Genomic DNA, 17,927 nt, shown 5'->3' with positions numbered 1-17,927 from the left:
TCTGCGACTCTCAGGCAACATTTTCTACCCTGCTGTTCAAAACGTATTAAGTGTTTAAGTCCGATTCCCTGACCTGGGGAGCAGAATAGAATATAATTGTGGCTGCGCTGGTTGCCTGATCCAAAGGACGTATTAGCCATTTCTCTTTTCTTCTGTCCTGCGATGCTTTGACGTTGTGGCCTCCCGCCTGTGGACAGAATGCCACTCCCAGGGCCAGCTAATTCCTAGAGAGAGTATATAGTTCGCCTACCAGCGCATTGCATAAATAGGAAACCCCAGTCCAGGGCCCACAACCCCACCGCCTTGTCTGAGGCTCCCACGCTCTCAGCCACTCTTCACCTCCCCTGCTGGGGAGCAGGGCGGGACTAGACAACCAAGGACAGCCTCTACACACCCCAGAGCCTGTTGAAATCATTCCAACTACCCACCCCTAAGCCTGTTTTCCCTGCCACACCTATTCCTTCCCTGGGGAAACCACCGAAAAAGACTCTTGCACACACTACCCATCCTTTCCCTGTGCTACCTGATTCTGCCCCCCTCCCCAGGATTCCTTGTGCCGCTCTGATGGCATGGTCCCTCCTCTTGGGATCTGAGCATAAGGACTAACTTTTCAACAGCAATCATCTCCTGGTCTGCTGGCTTTTCGATACCCTGACGTGTCTATTAATATACTACATTTTAAAGCAAAGGATTCTTCAAGTAAACTGGCTAACAGTTTGTATTGTGCCTTTCTCGGGGGGGGGGGCTTCCTTTCCCATGTTATTAAAAACTATGAAAAGATGAAGGGGCAAAAATCCTAGGTGCAGCAGTTGGCCATGGCTGCCCCGGCGGGTGGGGACAGTGGGTCATTCCGCAGCACAAGCACTTGCGTTTTTCTTTCTGCCGAGAAGCAGGCTGAAGCCTCAGCGCCCCCCCCCCCCCCCCCCCCGCCTCATCCATCACTACCCCCTGCCTGCTCTCCAGACTGCAGTCAAACTGAGTCTCTATTTTCAAGGGGCTACCGTCCCACTCACCTCTTCCCTCTTCCCTCTGCCAGGAGCACTTCCTTTCGGAGGGCTCCTCGTCTATGCTGTGGGTGTACCTGCATTGTCTCTTCTTGGCATTTGTCCCACTGTGCTGTCCTTATCTCTGAGGTGAGCTGTAGCAGGGCCGGGCCAGATGTATCTTTTTGAATGTTTTTTGTTTAAAGATTTATTCAATAGAGAGAGAGCACGCACATACTTGTGAGCAGGGGGAGGGGGCAAGAGAGAGGGAGACAAGCGGCCTCCCTGCTGAGTGCTGAGCCCAATGTGGGGCTCAATCCCAGGACCCTGAGATCATGACCTGAGCCGAAACGGAGAGTCAGAGGCTTAATGGAATAAGCCACCCAGGTGCCCCTTTCTCACCGTTTTATCCACAGAACTTAGCACAATACCTGTCACATAGCAGTCTTACAGCCTATGCTTGAGGGATGAATGAATGATCGAATATATGACTAAATGAACGCATAAACTGAAATATGAAAAACCACATTAAACTGACATTAAATACAATTTCTGGTAACGTGAGTCTTTGAGCCCCCTCTGCTGTTTTTCTCTACGGCAAGGTTGGTTCTAATTCTGCAGTTGCTTGAATAGGACAGTAACGTGGAGCGAGTCACGGTGGCAGTGGCTGCCCCGGGAGGGATGGTAGCCGTTTGGCATGGAGGACAGCGCTAGACAGCTCCCATGCAGCAAGCCAGCCATCCTCCCCATCCCCTGGATGGCATCCAGGCACAGCCCCTGTCGGGTTGGGAATAGCTGACCTTCCATCAGCTGCGAAGAAGCAGCTCATTTTCCAGTATTTCCATTAACACATCAACAAGGTATCTGGAATTTGGCATAGCACCAGCAGGATGCCAACGTTCAACCACGTGAGACCGCCCTGATGGGAGCAGAGATGATGCTCACACACTTGACTGGGCTTCGTACTCTTTCCTTGTTGACAAGATTTGTGCTGATTTTGAACTCATTTTCAAAGGTCCCCCATAAGGCCATCTGGAAGCTCTGTGTGTGGATCTGTTTTAACCCAGTGGGAGAGATTAGGACAACAGACAACTTTTCTACAGGGTTATATCTTACATGTTGATGAGAATAATGTGATGCATAAACAATGAATCTTGGAACACTAAAAACATAAAGTTAAAAAAAGAATAATATAAAGTAGCAATTCTAATTTTATATAAAATACATATCAGCAGATGGCCTACATATGCATGCTTTGTGTAACTAAGTATACTGTATAAAAGCTATGAAACTGAGTACTGCTCAGCCTTAAAAAGAAAGAAGATACTGACATATGCTACATGGGTGACTTTTGAGGACATTATGCTGAATGCAATAAACCAGTCAACAAAAGAACAAATACTGTGACTTATAGGAGGTCCATAGTAATGCAATTCATAGAGCCACAAAGTAGAATGGGGGTTCTGAGGGGCTGGGGGAAAGAGGGTGGGGAGTAAGTGTTTACTGGGCACACAGTTGCACTTTGGGAAGAGGAAAGAGTTCTGGAGAGAGTGGTGAGGGAACTATGAAGGTACTTAATGTCACTGAATTTAAACTGAAGAATAATCAGTTAAAATGGCAAATTTTGTTATGTATATTTTATGACTTAAAAAAATCCATGAAAATGACAAGAAGACTAACCCACAGAAAATGTATTTTCATACAGCCATACTATGGTAACTTTTTTTTTGACCAAAAATGGATTTTGACTATACCTCATATAAAAAAAATTGAACACAGTCTTGTAAATTAAGTGAAAGCACAAAAAATTCAAATGCCTTTAGATATGTACAATGGGAAATGCTAATTCTAAAGAAAGCGGAAGTTTAGTGTTGTGGTTTATTTGTAAGCTAAAGTCAACAGTTGGCGGTCAATCAGCAACGCGTTGAAAAACACTTTAGAACAGCTGTGGGGGTTGACATGGCGCTGAGAGCAGAGGTAGGAGGGGCTAGGGGCAGCCCCACTATGCTAATGTTACGGCGCACATTAGGGACTCCAGGCAAATCACGGACACGTGTGGATGAAAGAGGCTGAGGCTAGGACGAGTTATCAGATGGGTACCAACGGTGCCATGTGCTGTGTATCGACGCTCACAAGCCTAGTGAGATGAGGCTGGGTATCTGTCTCCCCAGCTCAGCTGGGGACTCCCAGGAAAAACTGGTCAATCGAAACAAACAGAAAACCTTCGCTAGAAGATGACCCTGACAGTGAAGGATTGTGGGAGAGCTTGGGCACAGGCTGAGACCCACAATCCTCTGGGGGCAGCATTTGGTCTCAAAGGCTAGACCACACCGACTCCATTCCTTTGCCCCGATTTCCTGAAGGGTCCTCAGATACCATACAGCTCCGACTCCAGTCTAGGTCTAGGTGATGGGACTGGCCCCGGCCCCCAGCTGGGTGTGTTGGAGCCCGACAAGACCCAGGCTCCCCGGAGTCTAGTGGTGACATGTTCCTTCCCGAGCCTCACTGGGCCTGTTGAGCAGCCTGTGGTGCTTCTGAGCCCCTGCCGGCCACATGTCTCATTTAACTGATACACAGCTCCGGACCGCGGACTGAACTACAGCTATTTGTCTCCCTTCCCCGGCTGTGAGCTAAAGAAAAGCGGGCTTCGTTGATTCCAGTGCTTACAACTGAACAAGGTATTAACAAGCTTTTAGATGGCACTCAAGCCGTTTAGCATTTTCAAGGTGAAAGGGCCTCTGGTCCATATGGGCTAGATTCTTGTACATTTTCATTCCCGACTCTGAGGCTGACAGATCCGCCCGGAGCAAATGGGGTGTTAGTACCTAATTAATCTAACACAAGCCACGGCCCATTTCACGGAGTCAGGCGCCAGTCTTTGCTTCTACCAAGTCACATTTAGGACATCGATTTACACTCTTTTTCTCTCGCAGCTGCTTGGCCTTGTAATATTCTGCTAGGCAGTGGGAATCTATCACTTTTCCCTTTTTAGTCAGGTTTGGAAGCCTAAGCACCCATTCATTCATTCATTCATAGAGAGCGTGAGCAGGGTGGGGAGATGTGGAGGGAGCAGGAGAGAGAGTCCCAGGCAGGCCCCACATCCAGCATGGAGCCCAATGCGGGGCTTGGTCTCACCACCCTGAGATCGTGATCTGAGCTGAAAGCAAGTCAGATGCTTAATCGACTGACCAGCCCCCTTTCAATCTTTAGTATGCCAATGAACCACAGGATATAATATAGAACAAGAAAAGGATACGTGACTCGTTGCTTTGTGACTTTCAGAGAGCAGCAACACTGCTGTGTGAGTACTCCAGTCAACCCTGGGTTGGCTGCTGGTTTTGGCGAAGCACCAGGAGGGGAGCTCAGCTGAGGGGGACTGGAGCTCTTGCTCTTGTCCTCCCAAGAAAATCACCTCACCAACCTATGCCTCAGTTCCTGCAACCTGAGATATGGATGCCACCCGACACCTCGCCTTTACTGTCACCCACACGTATCTGGACTCTACCAGCCTGACTGCCAGGCACGATAGGGTTACCGCTGTCAGGGGCTCTCCTCAGGGCTGCCACGGCACCCAGAATGGAATAAGAAACACGGCAATGTACTGTGAAATTCATTCCACCGTGTTTCTCACAGACCTGCTACAAACAAGATTCTATGGAAATCAAATGTAAAAGGTGAAAGAAAGTTCTAGTCCTTGACTCTGTTCAGAGTTAGAAATCCAAGGGCAGCAGGCTTACTTAAAGAGCGTCTGGCTACGAGGTGAGGTATGGAAGAAGCGACCAGAAATCTCCTCTGCTAAAGACCTTAGGGTAATAACTACTGTGAAGGTAACAAATGTCAAGGGGCACCTTGAGAACATGCAGAAGGTACCTTCAGAAGTAGAGCATTTAAAGTTCAGTCAAGCAGGAACAAAGAATTTGAGGGGCGGCCAGGGAACGTCGGCTTCAGGTGCTAGGAGGAGCCATGGGGTCCGGGTGAGTAGGTTCCAAAGCTCCTATGACAAGCTCCTATGACTCCTAGCCAAGATGATTTTTATAAACACATATAAAAAATTACAGAAAGAACAAAGAATTAAAAGAATTTTAATAAAATCAACAAGTTTACATTTGTACATCTTGTGTATTTGGGACCTGACCAGGGGTGAAGGGTAAAGTTGCAAGGACAAAGGTTTCCAGAGGGGGAAAGCAAGCAAAAAGCAAGGGCTACCCTAACTGTGTGACGGGCATCGGTTTGACGGCGCGACCCCATGGCCACCTGAGCTGCTCTGGACTCCTGACCTCAGGAAGCACATTTACCAAGCTCATGAGCATGAACTCTTCGGCTCTCGGGCCCATTGCACCATGCCCTCAGGGGCACTGCCACGTCAACACCTGACAGGCAATGGCAGAGAAACAGTTCCTCATATTCAACAGTATTTATTGCCCATAGAATATTAATGCCAACTGGGTTCAGTTCATGCTGTTTTAACTAGAGTGGTTACATAGAACCTAATGAGGGGAGGAAAGGGTTGAGCAATGTTCTAATTGTTCTAGTCAACGCCACAGTCACAAAACAGCAGGCCTTTAGAAAGAACCATGTATTTATTTTAAAAATCTGATTTGTGAAAAGGGCCCGTGGGAGTCAGACAAAGAGGAGAGCAAGGTACGGTTCTGAACATAGGAGATGATTTGACTTTAATCCCTGTCATTCTAAAGGATGACAAACGTTTCAAAACACTGACCCATGTTCAGAGAGAGAGCGGAGACTAGTGTCCCCATTTTAGGAATGAGCAATCACAAGGCGCTCTCCAGATTGTACCCACTTTGTGTCCAGTGAAACAGTGCTTTCAGCGGTGTGATACGGTGCGTGCTAGGGACCTGCTCTCTGAGGCAGAAAACGCGACCTCGCAAGTTGTCATGGTAGCGTGTGCAGTGACAAGACCATTCCGTAGCAGTCACCCACAGGGTCGATTCACGACTGGGCTTCTACTTCGCCCCCGTCGATATCGTATGTGGTTGAGTCACAAGGAGAACTTCTTCATCGTTGATTCTTTAGCTGGAGATGCAGCTAGGGAAGAATGCAGGCGCGCTATTGCTTTCTTGTGCCACTTAGAATCGCTGAAGGAAGAAGACTGACCATGATTAGTACAGGAGAACACTGTTTCGAGAACGGACCATGAATTCTTTGGCCCCCGCTCTGTCAGGCTCGGGGTGATGGCGAGGGGCTGTATCCCAGGGTCCTCCCCTTGTGACACACACAAGCTAATGCTTGCTTTCCCGGCATTGTGGCAGGGGGTACAGTGTCTTGTGTGAGTTCCGGACAGAATCATTCATCCCAGTGAAGAAATTCGAAAGAGGGCAGTGAAGTAAGGACAACTTCGGCTTCTCCGCGATGTCTGGCAGAAACACAGTGAGTCCCCCAGTCTGTGGTGAACAAGGGGGACCCCTCCCGTGGGTTCAGGAAACCTCAGAGCAGGCGTGTAAAGTGCTGGGAGGTAAGGCAGCCTGACTGGACTTCCTCATCGGGGTGTGCAGAAGCGCCCGGCGGGAAAGATGACATCTCGGACACAGGCAAGGGCAGCTGCCACCCACTGCCTGCCCTGCTGAGGGTGTGAGGTTCAAACCGGCCTCTCGTGAAACTCCACGTGGCTTGTGCTCATAACGTTTCCCTTTTCATTTCCCGAGCGGTCAGTAGGAGGTACATTTTAATAGGAAAAAAAAAGTCCCTAATGGATACAACAGATAAGTTTCCAAAGAAGAGAAAAACTGCAGAGATGACAGAACTCAAATAACAATTTTTAGTCAAACATGGCCATCATGGAGTTTCAAAATCAGCAGGTAGCGTGACAGGACAGGAAAGTGCCGCAGGCCTCCTGTCTGCTCCTCTTTCAGGTGGTGGGGGCGGCAGCTTGTCACCTGGGCTTTAGCACTTTCCGATGAGTCCTCGACTTCCCCGAGAGGGGGTGTTTGGGTAAACAAGGCAGAATCCTTTAGGGGTTGAGAGCCGGATGGGAAGTAGGCAAGAACAAAGACTCCCCCAAGGTCAGCCGTTTCTAAGGGCAAAGGCAGAGCCCACGAGGTAATCCTGGAAACAGCCCCCAAGCCCCCGCGCCCCCTAAGGCTGTGCTCCTCACCCTGCCCGGGGACAGCTACATCTCTGGGCCACCCTGAAGCAGACATTTCCAGTGCAAATGCATTTTTGAAGACTGAGGCGCAGGGGCGGGGACAGGGGCGACCAGCTTGTCTGGACGGCATGGGGAAGGCTCATTTTTCTCTCAAAGTAGACATTTGTTTGGGATTACTGTGTCCTGGGACGGGCGAATCCTGATGTGTCTCTGTTTCAGGATCTCCCGCGAACATTCAGGGTGGAGTGGTCAGCAGCGAAAAGCCCCTGTTTCACATTGACTGCAGTCTCCCAGCGCCCAGATGTCACTCCCTGGCTGACACCAGTGCAGCGGCTTTCCGCTCTCTGCACCCAGCAGGCTCGGTAAAGAACTCAGGGTCCTCCTTGCGCCCTCCAGTGGGCCTCTTCAAGTCCGAGCACCAGGGCCGGGGGAGCTGGGGTTCCTGTGTCTGCTGGCGGCACAGTGGGTGTGGACGAGCCCACCGTTTGGGTATCTAACAAACACAGGCTCACAGAAGGGATTTTGGCACATCTGGCAGAGCTTTTTGTCCGAGAGCTGAACTGAGCTTCCTTTCAACTTGATCTGAAAATAAATAAATAAATAAATAAAAGAGTTACACCACAGCAGACACGCATCACCCTACAGATCTCGAAATAGAACATTAGAGGTGAAAATAAACAAAAACGTCCCGAGTAACTGGAGAAGTAAAAATAATAGTAATAAAAAAAATTTTTTTTAAGATTTTATTTATTTATTTGACAAAGACAGAGACAGTGAGAGAGGGAACACAAGCAGGCTTCCCGCTGAGCAGGGAGCCCAATGTGGGGCTCAATCCCAGGACCCTGGGATCATGACCTGAGCCGAAGGCAGAGGCTTAATGACTGAGCCACCCAGGCGCCCCCTCCCTCCAATTTTTTTAAAAAAATGCTATGGAACTTTCTTGTTTCATGAAAAGTACTTGCTGCTTGCCTCACCCAGGCATTTCTATGCAGACCCTCTCTCAAACATTTCCTGAGCTCTGAGTTTGTACAAGGTCTGTCAGAAAGTGACGTCACGTCCGAGCTGGGTAAGCCCTTTAGATGATCTAGTTCCCGGGTCCTCTCATTTGCAAACAAGAAAAGCAAGGCACAAATAAGGGACTCCATCAAAGCCATATATGGTCAATTGGTGGCACTGCCCTGCCTGGTTCTGGGAAATATCCTTTCATTTGTTTAAAGGTCACTAACCAAACCAGGATGTACCTCCCCAGACCCTGACTGATAAAAAGGACTATAATTCTGCAAGAAGAAGCCTTTTTGCACAGTTCACTGGTGCCTGCGCAGGCAAGCTGGCCTACCGGCAGGATCAAACCCAACTTAGGGAAGTCACCCTGTACTCCTCAGTTTTCATCAATCCTTCAACAAACGTTTAACACCTTTGAGACGCTGGGCTTGGCTCTAGGGATACTGAGCTAGACAGCTGAATTCCCTGCCCCCAAAGAACCCGGAGTCTAACAATGAAGGGAGACGATGGTGGCTATGTGCAGGAATGTGTGGGGGAGCAAAGGAGGGGATTTCCTGCTCGAAGGGGCAGGAAGGTTTCACAAAGGAAGAAATTCTAAGGCTGCATTGTGAGCAGGTGGTCAGCAGGCCCCAAAGGAAAGGTTAAGACTGTGTCAGAGGGAACTGCAGGTACCAAGGCCGTATGTGTGAAACAGTCACATCAAGGAGGTTCCATGTGTCCCGGGAAGCAGGGAAAGATGGAGAGGGTCAGGCCAAAGGAGGGGAGATGGGACGTTCCAGGCCTCAACTCCCCTTCTAGAGAGTCATGAAGGCTTCCATGTGAAAGGGCCACATCAGGTTCCCGCTCTGAAAAGATCCCTGGGCTGACTGCATGGAGTGTAGGCCTCACAGGAGAGAAGTCTCCAGAAGGGGATCTATACTGGGGTTCTGTTGTGGACTGAATGTTTATATCCCCCACCACCTCCCAAATTCCTATGTTGAAGCTCTGATTTTCAATGGGGTGGTATCTGGGGCCTCTGGGAGGTAACTGGGTGGGGCTCCCAGGATGGCACTGGGACCATTACAAGGAGAGGAATAGAAGTGGCCAGGATGTGGAGAAGAGGAATGCTTGTGATCTGTTGGTGGGAATGCAAACTCGTGTAGAAGAGGATGGAGGTTCCTCAAAAAAGCAACAGAACTACCTCATGATTAGGCAATTCCACTTCTGGGTATTTATCTGAAGGAAACTGAAATGCTAACTCGAAACACTAACCCCCAAGTTCACTGTAGCATAAGTCACAATAGCCAAGGCATAAAAAAGCTTAGGTGTTCCTCAATGGATAAAGAAAATGCAATATATTTATACGATGGAATACTACTCGGCCATGAAAAGGAGGGAAAGCTCACCAGCTGTAACAACATGAATGGACCTAGAAGGTATCAGCAAAGTGAAATAAGTCATACAGAAGAAGACAAATACTGTATGATCTCACTAATAGATGGAATCGTATTTAAAAAAAAAAAAAAAGCCCAACTCACAGAAACAGAATGGACTGGCAGTTGCCACAGGTGGGGCAATGGGTGAAAGTGGGTTGAAAGTGGGATGTGATGTAGACCATGGAATCTACAGTTAACATTATCGTATTGTATATTTAAAAGTTGCTAAGAGAACGGATCTCAAAAGTTCTCATCCTAAGAAAAAGACCTATAATTATGTGCGGTGAGAGGGGTTAACCAGACATAGTGTGATGATCACATCACCACACACGGAAATATCAAATCATTGTACTGTACACCTGGGACTAATATAAAAAAAAAGAAGAGGAAGAGAGACCAGCACTTGCCCTCTCTGTGCCATGTGAGGACACAATGAAAGATGGCTGTCCATGGCACTGGTTCCTGCAGCCCAGCCCACCAGCTGGGGACCTAGAATGTGGAGGTATGAGCTGGCCTGGGATCCACGTCTGGGCTCTTACTGTGCTATGTGACTTCCCTGGGCCTCAGGGTATGGGGAGAATGGCAGGAGACACTGCAGGAGACAGCTGAGATGATGACCTGACCCATGCTGCCCGGCGTAGGACGATGCCTGGAACACCATCCAAGCATCGCCGTCTAGCCGGGGAGAAGAACGGCACCTGCCAGTCCAGCTCCCGCCTCTGCTTCCACATACCTGGGCTTCTACGTGAGCAGAATCAAGTATTTGAGGTGCTGAAGGTGCAGAGAAGATGCACCCGGAACTAGCGTTTCAGAAATAGAACGTGCCCCCTCCCCCCCAGCCTCCCACCACTGGGGTCTAAAAGCCGGCATGGCTGGCCGGGCCCAGCTCTCACCTTATCGTACTTGTAGATCAGGTTTTCGGACTTGGCCAGGCCCAGAGCCACCTGAGTGGTCCTGCGGGCGTGCACGCTATTCCGGACAGCCCCGGTTAGGAATGGGCGCAGCAGCTGCACCGACCAGCTGCCTGGCAACAGCGGTAGGACCCGGGCGGCGTCGAAATCGGCCGCGTGGTGGTTCAGGAGGTCCGTGGCGGCCACGGCCAGCTCAGGCGCGGCAGGGCCGGGCTGGAGGTACATGGCCAGCAGCGTGTGGAAGAGCCGCTGCCGGTATGGCGGGTCCCTGCCCTCAGAGCGCCACAGGCAGTAGTCCTCGGCCGCTGCGAAGTCCCGCAGCTCATGCACCAGGATGCGCAGGGCCTCCTCGTGCTCCTCCAGCTTCCCGTGCAGGATGGCGCTCTCCATGGGAAGCCCGGCACCCCGGGTTCTATCTGCGTGGCAGCAGCCTGTGGTTAGAGCCAGCCCCAGCTTGCCCCCCCACCGCCCGGTGCTCTCCACTCAAGAAAGGGCAAAGCGTGCCCGGCGACTTAGGCAGTTCACACAAGGCTTGCTTGGACCTCCCCGCCACAGGGCTGGGTGTTTCCAAAGGGGAAACTCCCTACTCACAGGGAGAGCCTAATGGCAGAATACACATTTTTAATAATGCTTAGTGACTAAACAGAACAAATGACCTGTCATCCTGGTAGGCCCTGGCGAAACCTGAGTATCACGGCCACAGGCCTCCAATTAATCCGGCATCGTTCCTATTTTCCTAGTACGGGATCTTTCAACTATGGCAAAAAGGCACTTTATTGATTTAAATTCAGACACTAACCCTTCCTGGCAAAAAAGTGCCGTGAACCCCTTTATTCCAATTTAAACTATATTTCATGTGAAGGAGTGTGGGTTCCTATCGTTAAAAATCCCTATTGATGTGACTCTAAAGCTCTTCCTTTGTTTCTTCTGCAATCTGAGTTTTTAGGCTGTATGGAAAATGACACCAACCCATAATTTTTAAGAATAGGACTTATTTCACAGGGTCGTTGTGGAAAGCATCATAATGCACGCCAAGTGTACTGACCTGGGCCCGGCACATACAGCCACCAGTCCTCATTATTCAGATTCCATATTCATGAATTGGCTTGCTTGCCCAAATTCCCATGGAATCCCCAAACCAGCAGTCACAGGGCTTTCAGGATTATTTGCGGACACGCACAGGCTGGCACACAATTGGAGCCACCGGCCATGCACGGTCCCAGATGAGTCCCTGTGAGGCCATTGAGGCACTGCCTTCTTGTGGCAGCCCTCATTCTGCAAACAGTCCTCTCCAGGATTTACTCAGTGCCACAATTTTTGAGTTTTTGTGCTTTTTCTCTTGGTGACATTGCCATTTAAAATGGGCCCCAAGCACAGTGCTGAGGTGTGGCCTCATGCTTCCAAGCACAAGCGGGCTATGATGTGCCTTATGGAGAAAATGTGTGTGTCAGCCTGAGCTAGAGTTCTGCTAGCTCTGAGTTTAATGTTAACCAATCAACAGTACCTATTAAATAAGGTGTCTTAAACAGAAGCACTTGTAAAACAAGTTAACGTACTGATGGGTGATGAAAATGTTGTGATCAGCGGTTTGCAGGAACCTGACCCTGTACTTCCCTGGGAGCAACCGTTCAGGATTCAGTAATTCAGTGTTCGTGGAGACTTTATAGAATGTAACTATGGCAAATGATGAGAATGGACTGTAGGTAATAGTCAAAAACTGTCAGTGCCATTAAAGTCAGAGAAATATATTATTAATCCCAGTAAAAACAAATCTGAAAATTCTATGATGTCAAATGTATCAAGAAACTAGCTAATTCTACTGGGTGTACGCACTGTGCTGCCTCGTGGCACTTTACACAACACAAAAACCACAGACTCTGCAACCCAAGGAAATGAAAACCAGGCTCCCGTCCAAGATACCTGCCTGCCTTCCTATGGCTCAGGGCTCGGTGACAGCCCTGAGCTGGGGACAGTGCCAGCTGGCACAGCCTGGTCCAAACACTGGTGCCATAAGAATGAACTGGGATTCAAGGGCGCCGAAGCCTAGTAAGGCAGTTTAAATGAAGGCACCCTCAACAGATAAGACCGCACAACAGATAAGACCGACTTCCAAACTCCCTGGGCAGCTTTGTGTCATCAGCTAAAGAGCACACATCTGTTTGTAGAGGGCGGAGGCCTGAGAAGCTTCGCCCTACCCTGCAGGCAGGCTGACTTAGGGCCAAAAGAGGCTCAAGGACTCCCCCCGGTGGATTCATGGAGAGACACCGGAGCCTTCGTCAGCTCCTTCCCTCCTTGCTGGGGGACCGGGATGGAGGAGAGACGGGTGAACTGCCCCTCACCTATCAGCAGGTGCACTCGGTACAAATCAGACTTCTGGAGCAGATGCTGGAGCTTCAGCTGTGTGTCTGTGGCTTCTGCGGCCTCGCTGCCAGTGCCGGACCTCTGCTGCAGCACCTTGTCCAGGTAGAGGAGGGCCAGCTGCGTGTGGTACTCTTCCTTCTGTGGGAGACGGAATTCCAAGCCGACAGCATTTACAGGCGGGAACCTGGAGCTCCCCGAGCCCACGGGAGCTCCCAGACCAGGACCGTGGAGCCGGCAGGGCAAGCCAGGGCAGGGTCTCAGGGGCAGTGAAGAGAACACGCTCACCGGATGGAAAACATCTAGAAATTGCCATCCACAGAAGGCAGACTTCACATCCATGAGAAAAAACATAAAAGGGTCGTTTCTCATTTGCAAAGTGAGGGCCCCAGGATTTAGGTATTTTCCAAAAACGTGCAGCTTCTCTCATTTCCCTTAAGGATAATTTTAAAAGGAGGGTAAAGAAAAGGCCACATGTTCCTGTAATCTTCGGAAACCTCCAGTGCCCTAGCCCATCCACGAGGACAGGCTGAGCACTCAGGGTGCAAGGCACTGAAAATACATTAGAACATTTAAAACAGCTCCATTTAAAATACTACATTAGAACCATCTGCCAAAAGGCTTCCTAGTTCCATTCTGTTTCTGAAAGCACAACTGTGGCATGGCAGCCCCCCCATGTTCGTCCAGGTCCATGGGCTCACCTGCAGCCTCCTGTCTATGACCAGATGTTCCAGGTATTTGGCAAGGGCTGTAGGGTACTTCTTAAGGCAAGTGAGTACTCTGTCCGGATTGAAACTGTTCTGCTGCTCATCCAAAGGTCTCTTGGTGAAAACCTGAACTCCAACCTGGAAGAAGAGCAGCAATTAGCTAGTACATTTTTTGAGGGCACTGCCCATTTATGTTTGGGTAAAATTGTTGTCAGAAACATGGGGATACACAGGGGTGCCTGGATGGCTCAGCCGGTTAGGCACCCAGCTCTTGAATTAGGCTCAGGTCGTGAGATTGAGCCCTGCATTGGGCTCCATGCTCAGTGGGGAGTCTGCTTGTGATTCTCTCCCTCTGCTTCTTTCCACTTCTAAAATAAAGCTAAAAAACAAAAACAGAAACATGGGGATACAGACAAAACAGGCATGGTGGGACACTGACAAAGACCAGAGCATGACACAAAGATAGGAAAGGTGACCTAAACTCTGAAACCTCCTCCTTTATTCTCAAAGGGTCAGAAATAAAAGAAAGAAACGTTTGTTGGTAGCAGGTTTTGACAACCCAGGAAGCTGCATCCTTTGCATGATGAAGATCGTCCGAGAACAAGGAGGGTCACTTGCTGAGCAGTGAGTGACAGAATGCGTACAGTCCTGAACATCCTGTAAACCCAGGGCTCTGCACACACCCCCACGATGTGGCTCATCTGTGCACACCCACCGGGGCAAGTTTCTGGACAGCCTTCCCGCGCCTGTCGAATGGAGCTCGCTGTGGCAGACCCGTCTTCTAAGGAAACGTGAATGGGTCGAGTAGGGGAGGAAACACACGCCATTCCTCCCCGGGCAGTCACGGACACATGCTCACTGTAGCTCACGCAGACCTGCACCCCATGGGTCACACCACACAGCTACCCTGATTGTGAATTTTGAGTTTTGGAAGCCCGGATCAGTACTGAACCAACTGTGCGACCTAGGGAAGTTTCCAGAGCTCAGCTTCGGTTTCCTCGCCTGTAGTCTCTACCCCGTGACCCTGCTGGGATATTTAACAGAGATGACGTACGTTGAGTGCCTGGCGTATCATCAGGCTGATACCATCTATCAGAATAGACAGAATTCTGGGAATGATTCGCTGATGCCATCTATCAGCACTGGGAAGAGCCCAGCGCTTTTGACAGCTTTGGGTGTGCACACAGGCAAAGTACGATGGAGTAAGAAGTACATGAGCCCACGGGCTCAGACCTCCAGGTCAGACAGCACCACGGAGGACATACGCCAGTGGAGATTTCAGAACAGCAGATGTGACAGAGAAAACTCTGTTTATGATGAAGGTCCTACGTCACAAAGCTAAGTCTGTCTCTCCAAGGGGAGCTGAGGAAATGTTCCTGTTTTCAACAGTGAGAACCAAAATGCCACAACTATCTGTCTTCCCGTCATCTTGGGGCTTCACTGAGGAGTCCTGAGAATGTTGTGCCTCCTCCCTCCCCCACAGCAGCCCCAGCTGCTTCCTCAGCGTGTTTCCTCCCTGCTGTCCCTTCTCAGCCTCCTGGACAGCAAGGACACTCAGGGCTCCCTCCTTCCTCCAGACCCTCAACTTCCACACCAGGGGCTGTGGCACAGAGAGAGGACAAGGGTGGGCCTGCAGTGGCCTGGTCCCCACACCCTGCAAGGCGACGGTGCATTAGTGTCATACTTGGTCAGGCGTGGGGAGTCACATAGACACACACATTTTTCAGAAGATGCTAAGAATGTGACCTGGCTATGCTTTCTCCCTTTCTATAAAAATATGGCCTGCCCCAGACAAAGAAGCAGACCAGTGCATCTCAGAAGGACGGAGATGCAGAACTTTCCAAAGAGCCGGGACTCCGGTGGAGCAAGGAGAGGTATTAGAAGGGAGCAAACTACAGACAGGGTGAGGCTTGTAGCCTGGTGGCTTATTTCTCACTGAAAATCAAGTCTTCCAGTTTTGCTAACAGCCACCCCCCATAAAAGAGCATTTATGACCCACAAACCTCTTCGCTTTTCTGCAGGACCCAATCAGCATACTTCCACACGAGTTCCTGGTCTAAGCTATAGGTAAGGAAGTCGACGACGTATTCGTACAGGTCTGAGCGAGTGGAGTCATGAATGTCCCCATTCACAATGTTCACCCAGAGCTGGAGAGGAGGAAAGAAGAAGAAATGGAAAGTTACATACCCTTTAGAGTTAGCTAAGGAGGGGCATATGTTTACTTATTTGGCCTTCTGATACTTGAAAGTGGTAGGACAAATTCTGAATGCCTAAGTCAATTTTAAGGTTTTCGGAGAAATAAAGCCATATATGTAGTAGATGTGGTCCAGGAAATCAAGGAGATAAAGCCGCGGATTTTCTGTCTTTCCTTTCTAATGATAGTGCAGTAATACAAATAGGAAACACATCATAAGGGAAGAGGTAGATGTATTACAAATGTTTCTTCATGTAATAAACGATCACTGACAGCATCTCCACACAGAACAAGAAATTCACCTGCCTCCATCCGCAGGGCTGTTTCTACCTCCCCCATCACAGGAATCCTTGACTTTGAAGTCTCTTGTGAACTGTGATAGTCAGACACCATGTCTTCAAAAATACTGGCCATTCTGTCCTCTAGTGTTCTGTCTGGTGCATGGGGGCTCATGAGAGTTGCCAACAACAGTCCCTTGCTATTTCATCCAGAAACTTCCCTGTTGTGTAAACCGAACCTTCCTTTCGGAAACCCAGAATGGGGCCACATCACAGGGGGGCGGGGAGGCGGAGGCTGGCCCTACATCCCATACCACATCTCCTGTACCCAATCTGCTTGTCCACCACGCTGCACTTTAGGACCATGCTATTCTCGAGAAGCCCAAAAAACAGGGCTGGCAATGTCATCTCTGTGATCCTGGTATCAGCATGGGAACTTTTCCTATGATACCAGTTTCCTTAACACTAACATCCTCACACCGAATAAGCTAATCACACATGGAAAGTGTTATTATTTTTTACAGCAGAATTCTGCCACATATACAGATTTCTTTTGTATTACTTTGATTTTACCAATCCCTCCTCTCTCTATGGCTCTGCTGATGTCACTATTATATTTATATCAGGCCGTAATTCCTACAGCTGCATGTTTTAGAGTATAAAAATATTGCCCTTGATGTCCAAATCGGGGTCCATGTTGATGGAAACCAGTTTTTGTTTTTTTTTTTAAACCTCATCTGCAATCATGTTACCATGACAGTGACAGCCCAAGGCTGACTTTAGCTTGGAGACAGTGGCTAATGTTCTCGGCCACTCACAGAAGAAAACAAAAAGGCCCCTGAGGAAACTATAGCACAGACTCCAGTGGAGAACAAGTGACAGAAGGAGAGGATGTCTTCTGACCAGTCACAAGCTGCCTCACAAGAGAGGCAAGACAAGACAGGAGACGAGATAAGTGTGGCATTTTATCTCCGGCACAGTATCTCTGCCAGGGCCACCTGGAATAGCGGTTCAAATATCTGTGCTACCGCTGAGCAGGGCTGGGACCCCGGGTAAGGGACCGGCCTTGACTGGCTTCAGTTCTGTCACAGGTGACATAGGGAGAATGATGTACCCTGCCCACTGGCAATAGTTACTGTCATCAACTGTGGAAGTTCCAAGCAAACGGCTGTCCCCAGGCTTAATTTCCCAGTAAGGCGGTGATGTCACAGGCCTGAGGGTTCAGCAATCAGTTCGTTTTATTTCTTAAATTTTCAAAAACTCAGTCCTGATAACGTCTTTGAAAGAATTGTAAAGACAAAGAAAAGAAAACCGTTGGCTGACATTTCTCAAGGAATTCACTTTCTAAAACAGTATATTAATTTCCTTCTGTAGAAAATGTTATAGGTCAGACAAAAGCAGTCTCTATCAACTTGGGAAATTTTTTCCCCAAGTAATACCGAGTTAAAGGATAGTGATGTTTAAAAATCAGGCTAAAATGCTTTTGAACTCACCTGAACAGCAGCAGCATCTTGGTTATTATAATGATAGAGTAGTCCAAGTGCAAAATACCTGAAAGAAAACAAGGAAGTGAGTATGCTCTCTCCCAACCACCTGCTATGGCTGGCACCCACCCAGTGACAGACCCCTGGTCCCTCTGGTCCCCTATACTTGGTTCAACTCAGAGTTCAACAACAAATTTTCAATGACAAAGAGATCCTCATTTCTGTTTATTTACTTCTGTTATTAAAACATATGCCCTACTGGGGTGCCTGGGTGGTCCAGTTGGTTAAGTGCCTGCCTTCAGCTCAGGTCATGGTCTCAGGGCCCTGGGATTGAGCCCTGCATCGGGCTCTGTGCTCAGCAGGGAGTCCACGTCTCCCTCTGCCTGCTGCTCCCCCTGCTAGTGTTCACTCTCTCACTTCCTCTCTCTCTCAAATAAATAAAATCTTAAAAAATTAAATCAATCAAATGTATGCCCTATCAACTTCCAAAAC

The 17,927-nt window shown here is 49.1% G+C and overlaps 1 protein-coding gene across 2 annotated transcripts in view; it reads right to left on the bottom strand.

Moving 5' to 3' along the window:
- Window positions 1-5,049: 5,049 nt before the first annotated feature.
- TGFBRAP1 (transforming growth factor beta receptor associated protein 1) overlaps window positions 5,050-17,927 on the bottom strand; it is a 73,617-nt gene continuing 60,739 nt past the window's right edge. For both annotated transcript variants that reach the window (XM_045077617.1, XM_004764374.3), the window contains exons 7-12: window positions 17,445-17,502; window positions 15,483-15,626; window positions 13,474-13,617; window positions 12,754-12,913; window positions 10,397-10,830; window positions 5,050-7,668 (exon numbers count right to left, since the gene is read on the bottom strand). In XM_045077617.1, the coding sequence (XP_044933552.1) occupies window positions 7,492-7,668; window positions 10,397-10,830; window positions 12,754-12,913; window positions 13,474-13,617; window positions 15,483-15,626; window positions 17,445-17,502 (1,117 nt within the window). In that variant the 3' untranslated portion in view covers window positions 5,050-7,491. The remainder of the gene's footprint in view (window positions 7,669-10,396; window positions 10,831-12,753; window positions 12,914-13,473; window positions 13,618-15,482; window positions 15,627-17,444; window positions 17,503-17,927) is intronic.

The sequence above is a fragment of the Mustela putorius genome, unplaced genomic scaffold (genome assembly GCF_011764305.1).
Source record: "Mustela putorius furo isolate JIRA1106 unplaced genomic scaffold, ASM1176430v1.1 tig00000224_pilon_pilon_pilon, whole genome shotgun sequence".
NCBI lineage: Eukaryota > Metazoa > Chordata > Mammalia > Carnivora > Mustelidae > Mustela > Mustela putorius.
Note: the sequence above shows the minus strand (reverse complement) of the source record. Positions and strands in the feature narration are given on the sequence as shown.